The sequence below is a fragment of the Ziziphus jujuba genome, chromosome 5 (genome assembly GCF_031755915.1).
Source record: "Ziziphus jujuba cultivar Dongzao chromosome 5, ASM3175591v1".
In the NCBI taxonomy this organism is placed as follows: domain Eukaryota; kingdom Viridiplantae; phylum Streptophyta; class Magnoliopsida; order Rosales; family Rhamnaceae; genus Ziziphus; species Ziziphus jujuba.
Window position 1 is genome coordinate 13430457 of NC_083383.1, and position 14427 is coordinate 13444883.

The following is a 14427-nucleotide window of genomic DNA, read 5'->3' on the forward strand; positions in this document are numbered from 1 at the left end:
ACGATATAATCCAAGACTGTCAGAAGCGGGTAGAAAAGCTTTCCATTAACAGTGTAGATTTTGACTTTGACAGCTCATCTAATATTTTTAGCACGTTCTGATCCTGTAGAGTGTTGACCAAGTCGCCTATCTACTGATTCTCAATAAATATAAAAATATATTATATCCAATCCCAGGCCAGGTATTTAATTTCAGATAAAAGAAAAACTCATGTATTTATTGATGTTTTAGAAAGTCTCTGATTCAATTTCCAAAAATAATTCTTCACCCCAAAAAAATTATAAAAACAAAATGAGAAAAAAAAAATTACATATATGTATATAAAAAAGAGAAAAATCAGTAAAAGGAAACGGTTGAAAGCGAATTTTTAATTTAAAAGAAAAAAAAAAAATGAATTCACCAGAAAGGATGGAAGCACAGCGTCACTCCGGCACAAATTGGAAAACGGTGCGCACAACGACTGTGGGACCCACACATCCTGAAGACCTCGCCTCATTCAACTACTTTTTTTTTTTTAATAATTTTTTTTTACACTCTTTTCTTTGTGGCCTTAAGCTACATATCCTCCCCCACGTGCTTAAATTCCCGTCACACTCTTTGTCGCCACGTGCTTAATTTCTCCTCTCTTCTTCTTCTTCTTTCTCTTCTTTTCTTTATCCTTCCCTTCCATCATTTCATTTCATTTCCTCTCTCTCTCTCTCTCTCTCTCTCTGTCTGCAAGTCCCTCCTCTTCTTTTCTTTTCTCTGAATTTTTTTTAAAAAAAATGGAATTTAACAGATTTACAATTTTCTGGTATTATTATTCAATCTCAATAATTTTTTCCACTCATCAATTTTTTCCGTTAGTCGAATCATCAATATTTTCAGGCGATCATCACGACTGTTCATTTTTGGACCCTAGCTGCGTCTTAAACTGTAACCCAGAGCAACAACAACGACAAAGGAATCATAGCAGACTCACGAAGACAGCACCGGCGGCGACGGCTGCGCTGTCTTCTTCAAGCAGTTGCGAGGTTTGGAGCCAAGCGTGTTCGAAAGCTGTTTTGAGCTTGGCGAAACATCCGGAGACGGTTAAGTGGTTGAAGAGGCTGAGGAGGAGAATCCACGAGAATCCAGAGCTGGCTTTTGAGGAATTCGAGACGAGCCGGCTGATTCGGGATGAGCTGGACAGGTTGAAGATCAGCTACCGGTTTCCGTTGGCCAAGACCGGCATTCGAGCTTGGATCGGAACCGGCGGTCCACCTTTTATCGCCATCAGAGCTGACATGGATGCTCTCCCTATTCAGGTACGCCTAGAATTTTCAAACCACCGTACTTTTCTTGCTTACACAAAAAAATAAAAAATAAAAAATAAAAAATCCTTCAGAATACAAACGTACCAGCACTTGAACAGTTGAACATGTTCAAATTTTTTTTTTTAAATGTTATATATATATATATATATATTTTATACTCATATATTCGTCAATATCTTCAAATTTCAATATTGATGATTTAGCTAGGCATCTAAATGTATGTCAACGTGAATCTATGCTTCAAATGGTTTTTTTTTTCTTTCCAAAAAAAAAATTCAAACACATTATTTTTATGAATTTTTAATATTCTTTTTTGATATTGACATAGTACTTTAAAATTTACATAATATTCTTTATCGTTTAATATTTATAAATATTAAACTACTGATTATGAATTGTACTTGATCAGATATGTTGTACTTCGTCGTTTAATATTTACAAATATTAAACTACTGATTATGAATTGTACTTGATCATATGTTATACTTCGGAATACAAACATATGATAAATTTACAAGATAAATTAACTTAATGTACTAAAAATTGATCAAGTTTAAATTAGTTTTTCACATTGAAGTAGAATACTAAATGTTTCAAACCAAAAAAAAAAATAATAATAATAAAAGCTCTATTGAACTATGTAACATAATTTTGATTTAACTAAACATATGGCAAAAAGCAGTCATCGATTAATCAATTATATATCATGCATGGGAGTTATTAATTATGATAACCACATTGAAGTTGAATATTTTATGGTGAATAATAAATAGTTGGTGAGCATGTGAGGGTTTTGCATTTTGTTGCAGGAAGCTGTAGAGTGGGAGCACAAAAGCAGAGTTGCCGGAAAAATGCATGCTTGTGGGCACGATGCACATGTGACTATGCTTGTTGGAGCTGCTAAGATCTTGAAGAGCCGTGAGCATCTTTTGAAGGTTGGTTTAATTTTCCACCATCTTTTACCTTATTTATTATAATTATAATTAATAATGAAGCAATGAAATGTGAGAGCGTTTTATCTTTTTTTCCAAGTTTTATTTATTCCTTCGTGTAGTAGAAGTAAGATAATGTGTTTCATTGGAATTTTTAGCTTTGAATATTCAAAATTTTACTCTTTCTTTTTATCTTTTTTGTGGGTTTTGTGATTGGGTCAACTGAGGTCTCCAAAAAGAATAAATGTTCGTTCTTGTAAAAGAATGTGTCTTTTAAAATACTTATAAATTAAACAAAAAGAAAAGAGTGAGAGAGACTTATGTAGCTTAAAGGGGAGAGCCTTTATCATACTTCCATTTTTGGTATAGAGTTGTAAAAGATTTTTAAATTTTTATTATGTTATTTTAGTTCAGTCTTCAAAGGGTAATAGTGTCTTATTGTCCCATAATTTACGGATAAAAAGTGAGAAATAGTGGTCATGGGTCCGTTTGAAATACTACCAATAGAAGAAGAGGATAACTTTTATATGGACAACATTGATGTGAAAAAAAAAAAACCAAAGAGAGTGGGTGGGCGCTTCATAAATTAAACCTCTTTAAAGCTACGCAAATCAGCTTTTTTACTTGGGCAGTTGTTGAAGGTTTTGTCTTTTGCCTAGCTTCTCAAAGAGATCGCTATATTTTTATTATTTTTATATATTAAAAAATAAAATTGTGGTTATCAAATTCATTCTCGTCGTGTTTCACATTTATGCTTTTGTCATGTCAGAGCTTTCTACAATCCAATATTACTGTAAATTGTATAACATTGTCTATAAATATATAATATTAAATTATAAAATGAATAATATTTTATTTTATATATAATGTTATTATTTTATGAATTATGTTATATAAACTATGGTTCAAAGATTACCGATCGTACCGTTCATTGAGGTTGGACTGTAGAAATTCCCCCATCATGTCTTTCCTCTCGCATGTTGCCGACTGATTGAAATTGCATCTGTCGGTTTTTCTATTAACTCTGTATCTATTTATTTAGTTTTTTGGTGAGACGCAAGTTGCAAATTTTTGATATGACCATGAACAGAGAAGTATGGTAATGACTGTACTTATTTACCAAAACAAATGGTAATGACTGTACTTGGAAAAAAGACGCAATCCTAAATGATATGACCATGAACAGAGAAATATGTTTTTTTTTTTTTTTTTTCCTTCTTTTTTGTGAATATCATTATTATCATATAAAAGCATTACAAACCTTTGTTTGTCTGTAAGTAGTAGCACACGTGATTCATTTCACTCATGGTCCATCTTTATATTATATATGAGTAGAGGATTACTTTGATCATGTTTCCAAGAAACAGGAAAACAATTTAACAGTAAAGTTATTACTTTTTTAGATAATACATCTGAATTTAATTTTATATTTTAAAACTTAAAATAGAAATAAAAAAAGATCTACCTTCTTTAAAGAATTTATTAGATACAGATGGAAATGAAGGACTCTTTTTAACAGTTGTTACATTGGTGAGTTATTATTTGTCATGGTACACTCATTAGACACGTGACATTTTAATATACTAAAGTATTGGCTGATATTTAATTTCATTTTTATTTATTGCTATTATTACTTACTTTTAATGTGGAACCAACTATTTTTACACATGAATGTTGTGCTAGGTATCGGTGGAGACCTTAAAAAAGATAACATAGAGTGATGCATGCCCTCAAAACACTTTATTTTGATGCTTTATATATTAATTATATATATATATATATATATTGGTTTACTAATATACCCCGTTTAATATAGTTTTAATGTACAATCATATTTGATAAATTATTTTGACTCTGATTGGGTGGATTCGAAAATGGATAAACATTGAAAAATTATGAATAGTTATTTATATCATTAGATTTATTTATTCAATTAACAAGATATTATTTGTTAAAAATATTTATCAAATATTTTGATATAAGCCGCTTTAATAATATATAATACTAAAAGAAATTAAAATTCACAGGCACATGATATTTCATGTGAAATGCAATGATAAAGGGACTGTTTTGACAGGGAACTGTAGTATTGATATTCCAACCAGCAGAGGAAGCTGGTAACGGTGCAAAAAGGATGATAGGAGATGGGGCTTTGGATGACGTGGAGGCCATCTTCGCCGTTCATGTCTCTCACGAGCATCCAACGGCCACCATTGGATCGAGACCAGGTCCATTACTGGCTGGTTGCGGTTTCTTCAGGGCTGTGATCAGTGGACAAACGGGTCGGGCCGGAAACCCACACCATTCTGTTGACCCGGTTTTGGCAGCCTCCGCAGCTGTAATCAGCTTACAGGGAATTGTGTCACGTGAAGCCAATCCACTGGACTCCCAGGTGGGTTTTTTTTTTTTTTTTTAATAATTTTTTTATTTGATTAATTTTTGAATTGAGAGGAACGTCGTCGTTTTGTTTCATTCACTCAGGTTGTGTCGGTGACTTCGTTCAACGGAGGCAATAATCTAGACGAGATACCAGACACAGTGGTCCTAGGTGGCACTTTCAGGGCTTTCTCAAACACCAGTTTCTACCAACTCCTTCAGAGGATAGAAGAGGTTTGTCTCCTGAAAACCTACTCAAAATAATAAAAATAAAAATAAAAATGATACTGCCTTTTGTTTGCCTTCTTATGTGTCCTTCTGCTATTGGTCTAATATATATTTGTCATCATAAAGTTATAATACTTAATAAATGCTGAATTTTTTCATTAATATTGTGAAATATAGGTCTAAAGAATGTCTAGACAATGCCATACCACATGGGGTGGAAATTTTTTTATATTAAGACCACACCGACATCTGGTGTAACGTTGATATTGGCATTGGTATTCAATTAAAAGTAAAATATAATTGGATTGAAATGTTTTATGAATTAGATACCAAGAGAATATATATATATATATATAGATATAAATAAATCATTAGCTGTCACCTGAAGGGACCAACCAACTTGACATATGCTGTCAAAAAAAAAAAAAAAAAAAAAAAAGAACATATCCTGTTTTATCACTTTATTATTATTATGTTTTTTCTAGCATAAAGAAAGAACAATCTTGTTTCATATAGTAAGATGTGGGGGACACTATAATTTCAATAAAGCTTTAAAAAAAGAAAAAGAAAAAAGGCTGTTCTGTACTTATCAAATGTTTCTTTCTTAAAGAGGAAATTATGAAAAAACAGAAGAAGTAGCATAAATAAAGAGACAGGTGATCTTTTATCTAACACAAATCAATACGTAAATTCCCAAAACAGGTAATTGTGGCCCAGGCAATGGTATACAGATGCTCAGCAACAGTGGATTTCTTTGAGAAAGAGTACACAATATACCCACCAACTGTGAACAATGAAAAGATGTTTGAGCATGTGAGAAAAGTGGCCATTGATTTGGTTGGTGAAACCAATTTCAGAGTCGTACCACCGATGATGGGTGCAGAGGACTTTTCTTTCTTCTCAGAGGTTGTCCCTGCAGCATTTTTTTACATAGGTGTAAGGAATGAAACTTTGGGTTCCATACACACAGGCCATTCTCCATATTTCATGATCGATGAAGATGTTCTACCAATTGGTGCAGCAACTCATGCCACCATTGCAGAAAGATACCTCAACGAGCACAGATAATGATAATAATAATAATGCTTGGATAGAGATTTCTCTCTCAGAATTTCCATGGCTTTTTGTTTTTTTTTTTTTTTTTTTTTCCCATAAGAAGCTCTCTGAATTTTTATCCACTTGGGAGGGAAAGGTTTGGAATGGGAGGGTATAGAACTTTGTCCCTTCATATAATGGTGTAAAGAATCATAGTACCGTGTTTTTCTGCTGCTAGGATGTAGATTTCAAGTTTGTAATACTAACTATTATTGTTTTCTTTTTATTTTTTCTTTCTTTTTTTGCAAGTAACAGGCTGTTTGGTTTCTGTTGGTAAAACCTAGCGAATACAATTTCTTTCTTTTTTTTTATTTTTTTTAAAGATACAATTTTCTTTGCCCCTGACAACGGTAATTAAAATATTTCATACAAAAGCCAACAAAAGGATTTGAAAGAAAACAAGGATGAAAATCTTAACCTTATTAAGTTTATGCTAATTCAATTTTGCTAATCAGTCAGTCTCGGATAATCCTTTCCTCAAGATAACACGACCATCAAAGAATGATTATAGTGACTAGAGTGATGATGCTGTCATTCCAAGCCTCTGACATATTCTAGCTGATAATAATAACAAAAACTCCTCGATGGGTCAGTATCACACTGCAATTATCTTCATGCTCAAGATAGAATGAAATTAATGTCCTTTGCTATCATCAATATCTCTACACTAAAAGGTTTCTAATATTTCTATGAACACTGTTTTACTTGTTTTCAATTTGTTCCATTTAGCAGACTGCTGTACAGAAATAACTTTTTTTTTTTTAAATTTATTTATTTTATTTATTTTTAATTTTTTTTATTTATTTCTTCAGTTGTCGAGGAACAAGAAGAAACTGGACAATACATTAAATACTCATTTCAAAAGTACAACTTCATCGTACCATTTTACATTGCATAAAGTAACTCTATATATTTTGGTCAATCACGGTACCATAATATTAAAGCCTTGTCTTTCAAATTTCAGCTTGAATATAGACAAAGAATTCTTGCAAATCAGTGAAATCTAATTCAGGTTCTTTCACAACTAACAATGTCGGAGTTTACCACTCTCACCTCTTCTCACCACATAAACATCTAGCAGCTTGAAGTGCAAAATATGTGAGGATGATGTCAGCGCCTGCCCTTCGTAAGCACATCAGTGACTCCATCATCACCCTTTCTTCGTCAATCATCTTGAGCACTCCACCAGCTTTAATCATTGAGTATTCACCAGAAACCTAGAATATTTCGCATGCAGGTTTATAATATTATAACAAAAATGATAATAGTATCGGGATAAAGTTAATCAACCAAATAACAATATCACAATAATCTGTAATATACTCTTAAAATTTGTGTGCGTTCCAAACTAATGGAATAAAGATGTTAGAAAAGCCAAAAAGGCACGGATAAGCAATTTGTTTCCAAAAACATATATATATATATATATATATATATCTCAAGCATACGGTGTCTACATAGACTCTCTACATAATAAACTAGATGATTTAATTTTGACAAAGTCCAACTAAAAAACTTTCACAGAGGGATTAATCCGACATTAAATTGTAGGTGGATGATGAAAAGCTTATGTGCTCAATTGAGATACAGAAAAAAATAAATGGGCAACTTTTGTAATCGTACATTTTAAAAAAAAAAAAGTAAAATATAGACAGACAACAAACAGCGAAAATACAACTTCCATAATCTTTAGTAGCCAAAAAGAAATATACATATGGACACAAACATAAACAATAACAATTTTATTAGACTGCTCACTTTACATTCTGCGCAAAGGCATTCAAAAATACTTTTCCACTATTATAGCGTTTTATGTCATTTATCTAAAACCATGGCTTTTAAACCAATAGAAACACGTAACATCCCAAGGACAAAATTTCTTGCCTCAACCTGACAGTTTTATAAGTGAGATTCTTCATTTTATTAGGGGGTGTGCAAAAAAATCGATTAACCGATTCATCTGATCCAATCCGATTTGTTTGAATTGGTTTTTAATAATCAAAAACCAACCATCAGTTTGGTTTAATTCGGTTTCTAAAACAAAAATCCAATGAAACCAAACCGATAAACTATATAAATATTAAAATTATATATATTTAAATTTTATATCATGATTTGCAATTTTACTGGCTGGTTGAATGATTGTAATGTAATATGCAAAGCTTTAACTTATTTTTAAGCTTTTTATGTTGTTTTGTTTCAATATTTATATATTTTATGTATTAGTTTTTTTTTTAACGACAATATATACATTTAGAAAAAAAAATATTTTATATAATGAAAAAGCCTAAAAGCCAAAGGTTAACGTATAAAATTAAAAATTCAAAAAGCCCAAAAATTATTGAAAAAAAAAAAGAAAAAAAAAAGTCCAAACCCGAAATCAATCATCCAAACTGATTATTAATTGGATTTGTTTGGATTAGATTTCATTTAGAGATCAGTTCGTTTCAGATTCAAAAAAACCAAATCGTTTACTGATTGAATTGGATTGGTTATTCACAAATTAAGTCAGTTCCGAACTAATGAACATCCCTACATTTTATTTTGTTTTTAAAAGTTATTACAAGTGATATTTTGTTAATGAACATCCCGACATTTTATTTTGTTTTTAAAAGTTATTACAAGTGATATTTTGTTTCTGTCATATTTCATGTGCTTCCACAACAGTTTGATTTCAACTTAAAACTGATTGTATAATTATTCAACGTAGGCGGGGCCTTTTCTTGCTCGTTAGCGCCCCCTTACCCCTATTATATTAGTTTAGAAGAAGGAATAACATTCTAATTGTTCAGGGAAAAAAAAAAAAAAAATGTAATATGAACTCCAGGTCATTTAAGATGATTACAAGTGTACTGAGATTACCTGATAAGCCGCAACTGGTAAAGAAGAGTTATCCCTGAGTAACCTTATGATATCTAAATATGGCAGACCAGGTTTCACCTAGGCACCAAATTACATAACTTCAGATGAAGAGAAGTTTCTATCATTAAGTAAATATGCTCAAAGAACTAAGGCAAGCAATACCAACCAAGAGAATATCAGCTCCTTCAGATTCATCTTCATGGGACTCAACCAATGCTTCTCTATAATTTGCTGGGTTCATCTGATAACTAAGGTTCAAAGAGCCAGATTAAAATTCAAGTCAGCCACAGATGGATCAAGCTAATGAAATTATGAAGTTTAACTTCAAAGATAATACGTACGTTTTTTTGTCACCAAAACGAGGATTTGAGTCCAGTGCTTCCCGAAAGGGACCATAGAATGAACTTGCATACCTGTTTGCAGCATAATAGCGATTGAAAAATGAAAAATAGGGATTAAAGATTAGGACAAATCAACTACAATTGCTATCAAAAACAAAGAAAGACATGTTAATATTTCGTTTGTCAAAAAAGGTTAACCAAAAAAAAAAAAATAGGATGCCAGCATAGGTGGATTGGCTAAGAAATCTACTATTTTACGGTGGTATGATGATGTTCAGGCGGGGGCATCTTTGGATATTCCATGTAAATAAGATATTCTAAAGGAAGCAGGGGATTCATTGAGAGAGGAGATTGGAGGAGAGGAAGAGGTGTCAAACCACGGGGGTTGACATAAAAAATATAAAATTTGTTAACAGGATTCTACATAGGAAACTATGTAAAACATGGAGCCATAACATATTTATTACTCCTAACTTCAAAAACGTTCTTCTTATTTGCAACTAGGATGGATGGAATGGTGCCATTATTATGCCAAAACAAAGGCTAATTTTAGAAAATAAACAAAAGGATGAAACTTTTAGAAATGGTACAGTAGAAAACATATGTTAACAACCCAACCCTCCTCCCAACGTAAAAAGCAAGAAGGAAAAACAGCAGAAAAATAAATTATTACTTTGCTGTATACGACATGATAGAAACATCATGAAATCCTTCAGCATCAAGAGCGGCTCGAATTGCTCCTACACGACCATCCATCATATCACTGGGACTGACAACATCTGCTCCAGCTCGGGCCTTTTCATGTAATTAGCACAGAGGGGAACCAGATTCTAGTCAGATCATAGCAATTTCAAAAGCACAGAAAAATCAAGACACTAAAACCAAAAAGGTAAATATTATATCACCACCACAGTTGCTACACGGCCAGCACTCTCTCCATGATTCAAAGAATAAGCAGATATCTTTTGTTTTGTTTTGTTTTGTTTTTTTTTTTTTTTTTTTTTTTGGGTTTTTCCTTTTAGTCCCCCCCACCAAAAAAAAAAGAGCATGGCACATTAAAGAAAAGGGTTAACACCACTCACAAGTAATAAAAGTAATGTTAGGACATTGAAAATGACAGTCTCTCTTTTTTGATCAAACAGAGACCAAACAGTACCACATTACTCTGAAAAAAGCATCACTGAAAATTTAGAGCAGCATGTATGTTACAAACACAGATGCATACAGCCAAATTTGTGGAGCATGAGAAAAGGAAGCAAATGACCCTATAGGACAGACATCCTGGTAACAAATTGCTTACTGAACTCAGATTATCCTAAAGAAACTGTAAACATTTCAAGTAAAATACCAAGCAGAAAATATAAGGAATGTATTGTAGCTATAGAAACCTCAAGTAGGCAACCAGTATAATTCCAATTTATGACTTGCCCCACATTTTAAAACAATTTCATGGAAGATGATAAAATTACCTGGGAAACAGCTTGTTTACATAACTGATGTACTGTCTCATCATTCATTATAACTCCTGCAGCAAACCAAGGAAAAATTCTGCATCAGTTAATGTCTGTATCCATGAAAACCACCTATTTTAGATGGAGCTCTAATGTGGTTAAATTATCAGCCAAAAGTTAAAGCTTGATTCTAACTCTGTTGCAAAATAGGAACTCACATGAAACAGCCAGTTTTTTTACTAAAGATATGAAAATCATTTTCACTGAATAATTGTTCCAAGGATGTGTCCAGGCATTCAAGTTCTCTTGTCTTATTTGCATGTTTCATGGAAATTTTTTTGGCAGTAATCTGAAAAATGTCCATTATAAAATACAAGATAACAATCTAAGCATATTTGAAAAACTTGTATAAGAAAGGAAACTGCATTAACTAACACCATTATGTGAACTAGAAATTAATTAGTCTTCCATGGCAGTGCAACACAACAAGTACTTTGATTGCAACAGAAACGGATGTCAACCAAACTACCCAATAAAGAATTTTCAAACCTATCCTTCTATCCTGGTATATCCAGACACATGCAAGCTTGAGTATTTAAGCATTATCCTGAGGCTGAACATGATATAGAGCTGATTTTAATGAGAATCTCTTGGATATTCAAAAGTAAAACAAATATAAGATACTTCAACCAGGGTTTTCAACATGATAACAAATCCTAGCAAACTATTGCCAAGAAATGATGATCAGGAGTACCATAGACAAGAATATTGACTCGTTGATTATACAAAAAATCTAGATTAAATTCTAGTGCCATGCATTTAGAATGCTTTAGTTCCCATATTTCAGAAAGCATATGAAACTAGAACAATTAATAGTGTGAACTATACTCATTTTTTGAGCATAGAAACATTTAGTTTGTTTCGAAACATAAAAACAACTAAATAGCCAGGCGCATCAGTCTCACCATCTTCTCGGACAATACCGTCATGCCCATCAGATGAGTAGGGATCTAAAGCAACATCAGTGTAGATAACCTGATCAACGAAAGATCAAACAATATAAGAAATGACATACTTCCACACACAAACCACAATGAACAGGAAAAATCATTTTCCTTGGAAACTATATGCCTCAAAATGTGAGAAAGAGCAAAAGGGTGGATCGTATTTTAACTTACAAGATCAGGATATTTGTCCTTAAGCAGCCGAATAGTTCGAGGCACCAAACCATTATCATTGTATGCTTCATCACCTGTAGGAGACTAGAGGTAAAATCCAATTATGTGATGTACTTATGTTGATCTACAGAACAGAAGAAGATATGCAGAAGCAGAGAAGGAAACCTTCACACCATCCGGAACTTTAGGAAAGAGAACAATGCTATTAACACCAACATCCCTGGCCTTTGAAACCTGTTCCAACCCCACAGTTCATTAAAAGACCATACATGTAGATAATGCATGGAAAATATATAAAGAATGCTGAAACAAGGAATGCTAAGAACCTCCTATCTCCTAAAAAATGACATATAATAGTGTAACTGGTATAGACATTAATCATACTGTTTCTGCACCTAAGTACTTTTAAGAGCACAAGATAGAAGTGATGTAGTCAGCAACCTCTACATGTCCTTGCAAGTAACAGATAACCAGAGTTCCTTGCAAAAATTAGTCAACGGTTTAAACATACTTCTGGAGGTGTGTCAGAAGCTAAGGTACTGAAGTTTTAAAGAAATATATGAATATCAGTTTGCAAGGGATCCTCTATGCATGTCACAGGGTGCTCGCACCTTAGGTTCAAATCATAACCAAAAATTTTAAGAAATGAACAAGGTTTCTTTAAGCCACAACCTAAGCACTTCCAGGCAGCAAAAGCCAACTAATATAGGATAAATAGTTAGCAAAAAGAAAAGCTCATATTTGCAAAACATTATGGCTCTGCATTATCCATAAAATCAGTACAGCAACTTTACCTCTTCCACAAGTCCATGTCTCCACCCAAGCCTATAACATCCAGGCATAGCCCCAATAGGGGTGTCCTCCTCACCTGAAAGTTTCGTAGAAAAATCGAAAGTACCATACAAACTGAGACAGATTTTTTTAATACAACAGGGACAGAAATAGTATCCAAGCAGAAGAAGTAAATGCAGATAAAATTAACACCAACCTTCGTGTATGAAAAGTGGATAAACAAAATTAGCAGGCGATAAGGTTGTTTCCTGAAATGCTGCTCTTAATGCAGGTGACTTCCGGTTTCGACGAGGACGCCGACTTAGTGGCTAACACCAAAACAATAATATCAATGATCAATGACAGAGGATTACTCACCCATTAGTCTTTAATCAACAAAACCATACAAGCACAATCCCAGAACAAATACTTATATTGATTTCATCTAACAATTTAGTATCTAATTCCAACATTCTGAAATTCCAGCAAACCCAACTACTTACATCGCTAAATACCACTTTAAAAAAATGACCCAAAACGTCAAAACAGCGTATTTATGCATACAATGATCTCAAGTAACAATTTTGGCAAATTCTAGTGCTACCCCAGAAGGCTTTGATGAATTTGATTTTATTTCTTTACTCACAAGTAAAGGGACCACGGGAGTCCCAGCAGGTGCAGCCGCCTTGGGCGGCACTGGCGGCGCTTCTGGCACATTTCCGGCCACCACGTCGGCTTCGCACTCGGCGTCGCTCCTTCCAAGCTTTCTAAGGGGTCCATCGCGCGGCGACTCGCTCGCTCTTATTGCGAAGCGACCAGGACCCCTCTTTTTCGCGGTCCGAACGCAGTTGAAGCTCCTCACATTTGGTGATGGTCTGAGGCCAACGAAGCTCTGGCAATCCAAACCCTTCACCGCTCCCACATTGCTCGGCACATTGACGATCGCAGTCGCCATAATCCAACAGCCAAAATATTTCTCTCAGCTTCGCGATACAATCAACTGCGTATATATTCAACGGGAATCAATTCAAGTTTATTTATTTATTTAAAAATAAAAACCGAAGCAGAATTTTCTAGTAGAACGGTTAGTTTGCACGAAAGAAACAGAGAATCAAGCGTTTTGGATCGATTACCATCTATTTGGTTGCCGAGAAAAAAAAAATGGATAAAATATTATTTTCCCGGAATTAGAAATGGAATTCTTACCGTCGCAGACGATGATACAGCTGAGAGAGAGAGAGGGGGAGTGAGGGCTTATCTATCGGATGGAAATTAGGCAGGCCAATGAGGACAGAGTTGCTGCGAAAATAGACCGATGGCGATGGAATATACAGACAAGCGTCGTTGAATTGAATTCTAATGGGTCCCACCCCATACAAACAGACAAGCCTACCAGATAAGGCCCAAACGACATCCCGTTTTATCGACCAACCTTCTTTGAAACCCAAAATGGAACAAATCGGGAGCCCAGTCCTCTCAATATTTTAAAAAAAGGGATATTTTCATTGGAAGTCTCTAAATTATATATAGCAAGTCTATAAACTATATGCTGTATATGACAGATTAGTTTCAAAACTATTTTTTTTAGATAATTTCATCCCTAAACTCATTTGAAGTGTTCATCGTTAATCCAAATCTTTGATTCCATTCAAATATTTAACTGAATATGTATATTCCCATCAGATGCTCATTTTATAAGGGCTTTGAAGGTGATTTCCAATTCCAAGATGGTCAAGCTTCGACATCCGATCAAAGTCAGCATTCTCAACATGCCTAAGAATGTTAACGGAGCAGGACGGAGTCGGTTTTTAAAATCCCGTCTCCACTTTCATGGGGAATTTTTCATTCCGTGGGACAGGAACGGGATAGGACGGTTTTCCCCGTTAAAGAGGAAAACT

The 14427-nt window shown here is 33.7% G+C and overlaps 2 protein-coding genes across 3 annotated transcripts; one reads left to right on the forward strand and one right to left on the reverse strand.

Annotated features, from left to right (window-relative positions):
* Positions 1-647: 647 nt before the first annotated feature.
* On the forward strand, positions 648-6152 carry LOC132803725 (IAA-amino acid hydrolase ILR1-like 6). Its single transcript, XM_060817145.1, has 5 exons — positions 648-1286; positions 2105-2230; positions 4305-4619; positions 4709-4837; positions 5534-6152. Exons 1-5 carry the CDS (start codon positions 765-767, stop codon positions 5897-5899), a joined length of 1458 nt encoding a protein of 485 aa, XP_060673128.1. The 5' UTR covers positions 648-764; the 3' UTR covers positions 5900-6152.
* Positions 6153-6747: 595 nt separating this feature from the next.
* On the reverse strand, positions 6748-13876 carry LOC132803726 (delta-aminolevulinic acid dehydratase, chloroplastic). 2 transcript variants are annotated; one of them, XM_060817146.1, is made up of 13 exons: positions 13736-13876; positions 13176-13529; positions 12747-12858; positions 12553-12626; positions 11924-11992; positions 11759-11842; positions 11546-11615; positions 10599-10654; positions 9803-9924; positions 9130-9201; positions 8955-9036; positions 8789-8866; positions 6748-7143 (listed from the first exon to the last, which is right to left on the reverse strand). In XM_060817146.1, exons 2-13 carry the CDS (start codon positions 13482-13484, stop codon positions 6976-6978), a joined length of 1296 nt encoding a protein of 431 aa, XP_060673129.1. In that variant the 5' UTR covers positions 13485-13529; positions 13736-13876; the 3' UTR covers positions 6748-6975. The 2 variants fall into 2 exon arrangements, with proteins under 2 accessions (XP_060673129.1, XP_060673130.1); XM_060817147.1 differs by having other exon boundaries at positions 13663-13792.
* Positions 13877-14427: the final 551 nt, after the last annotated feature.

What these genes read in the sequence shown, in the direction of transcription:
- LOC132803725 (XM_060817145.1), top strand. Translation starts at nt 765, where the DNA reads ATGGAATTTAACAGATTTACAATTTTCTGGTATTATTATTCAATCTCA. An exon ending in TGGATGCTCTCCCTATTCAG is followed by an intron (nt 1,287 to 2,104) that starts GTACGCCTAGAA and finishes ATTTTGTTGCAG; the next exon opens with GAAGCTGTAGAGTGGGAGCA. An exon ending in GCCGTGAGCATCTTTTGAAG is followed by an intron (nt 2,231 to 4,304) that starts GTTGGTTTAATT and finishes CTGTTTTGACAG; the next exon opens with GGAACTGTAGTATTGATATT.
- LOC132803726 (XM_060817146.1), bottom strand. Translation starts at nt 13,484, where the DNA reads ATGGCGACTGCGATCGTCAATGTGCCGAGCAATGTGGGAGCGGTGAAG. An exon ending in CGGTATTGTCCGAGAAGATG is followed by an intron (nt 10,655 to 11,545) that starts GTGAGACTGATG and finishes GGTTTGCTGCAG; the next exon opens with GAGTTATAATGAATGATGAG. An exon ending in GTAAACAAGCTGTTTCCCAG is followed by an intron (nt 9,925 to 10,598) that starts GTAATTTTATCA and finishes TTACATGAAAAG; the next exon opens with GCCCGAGCTGGAGCAGATGT.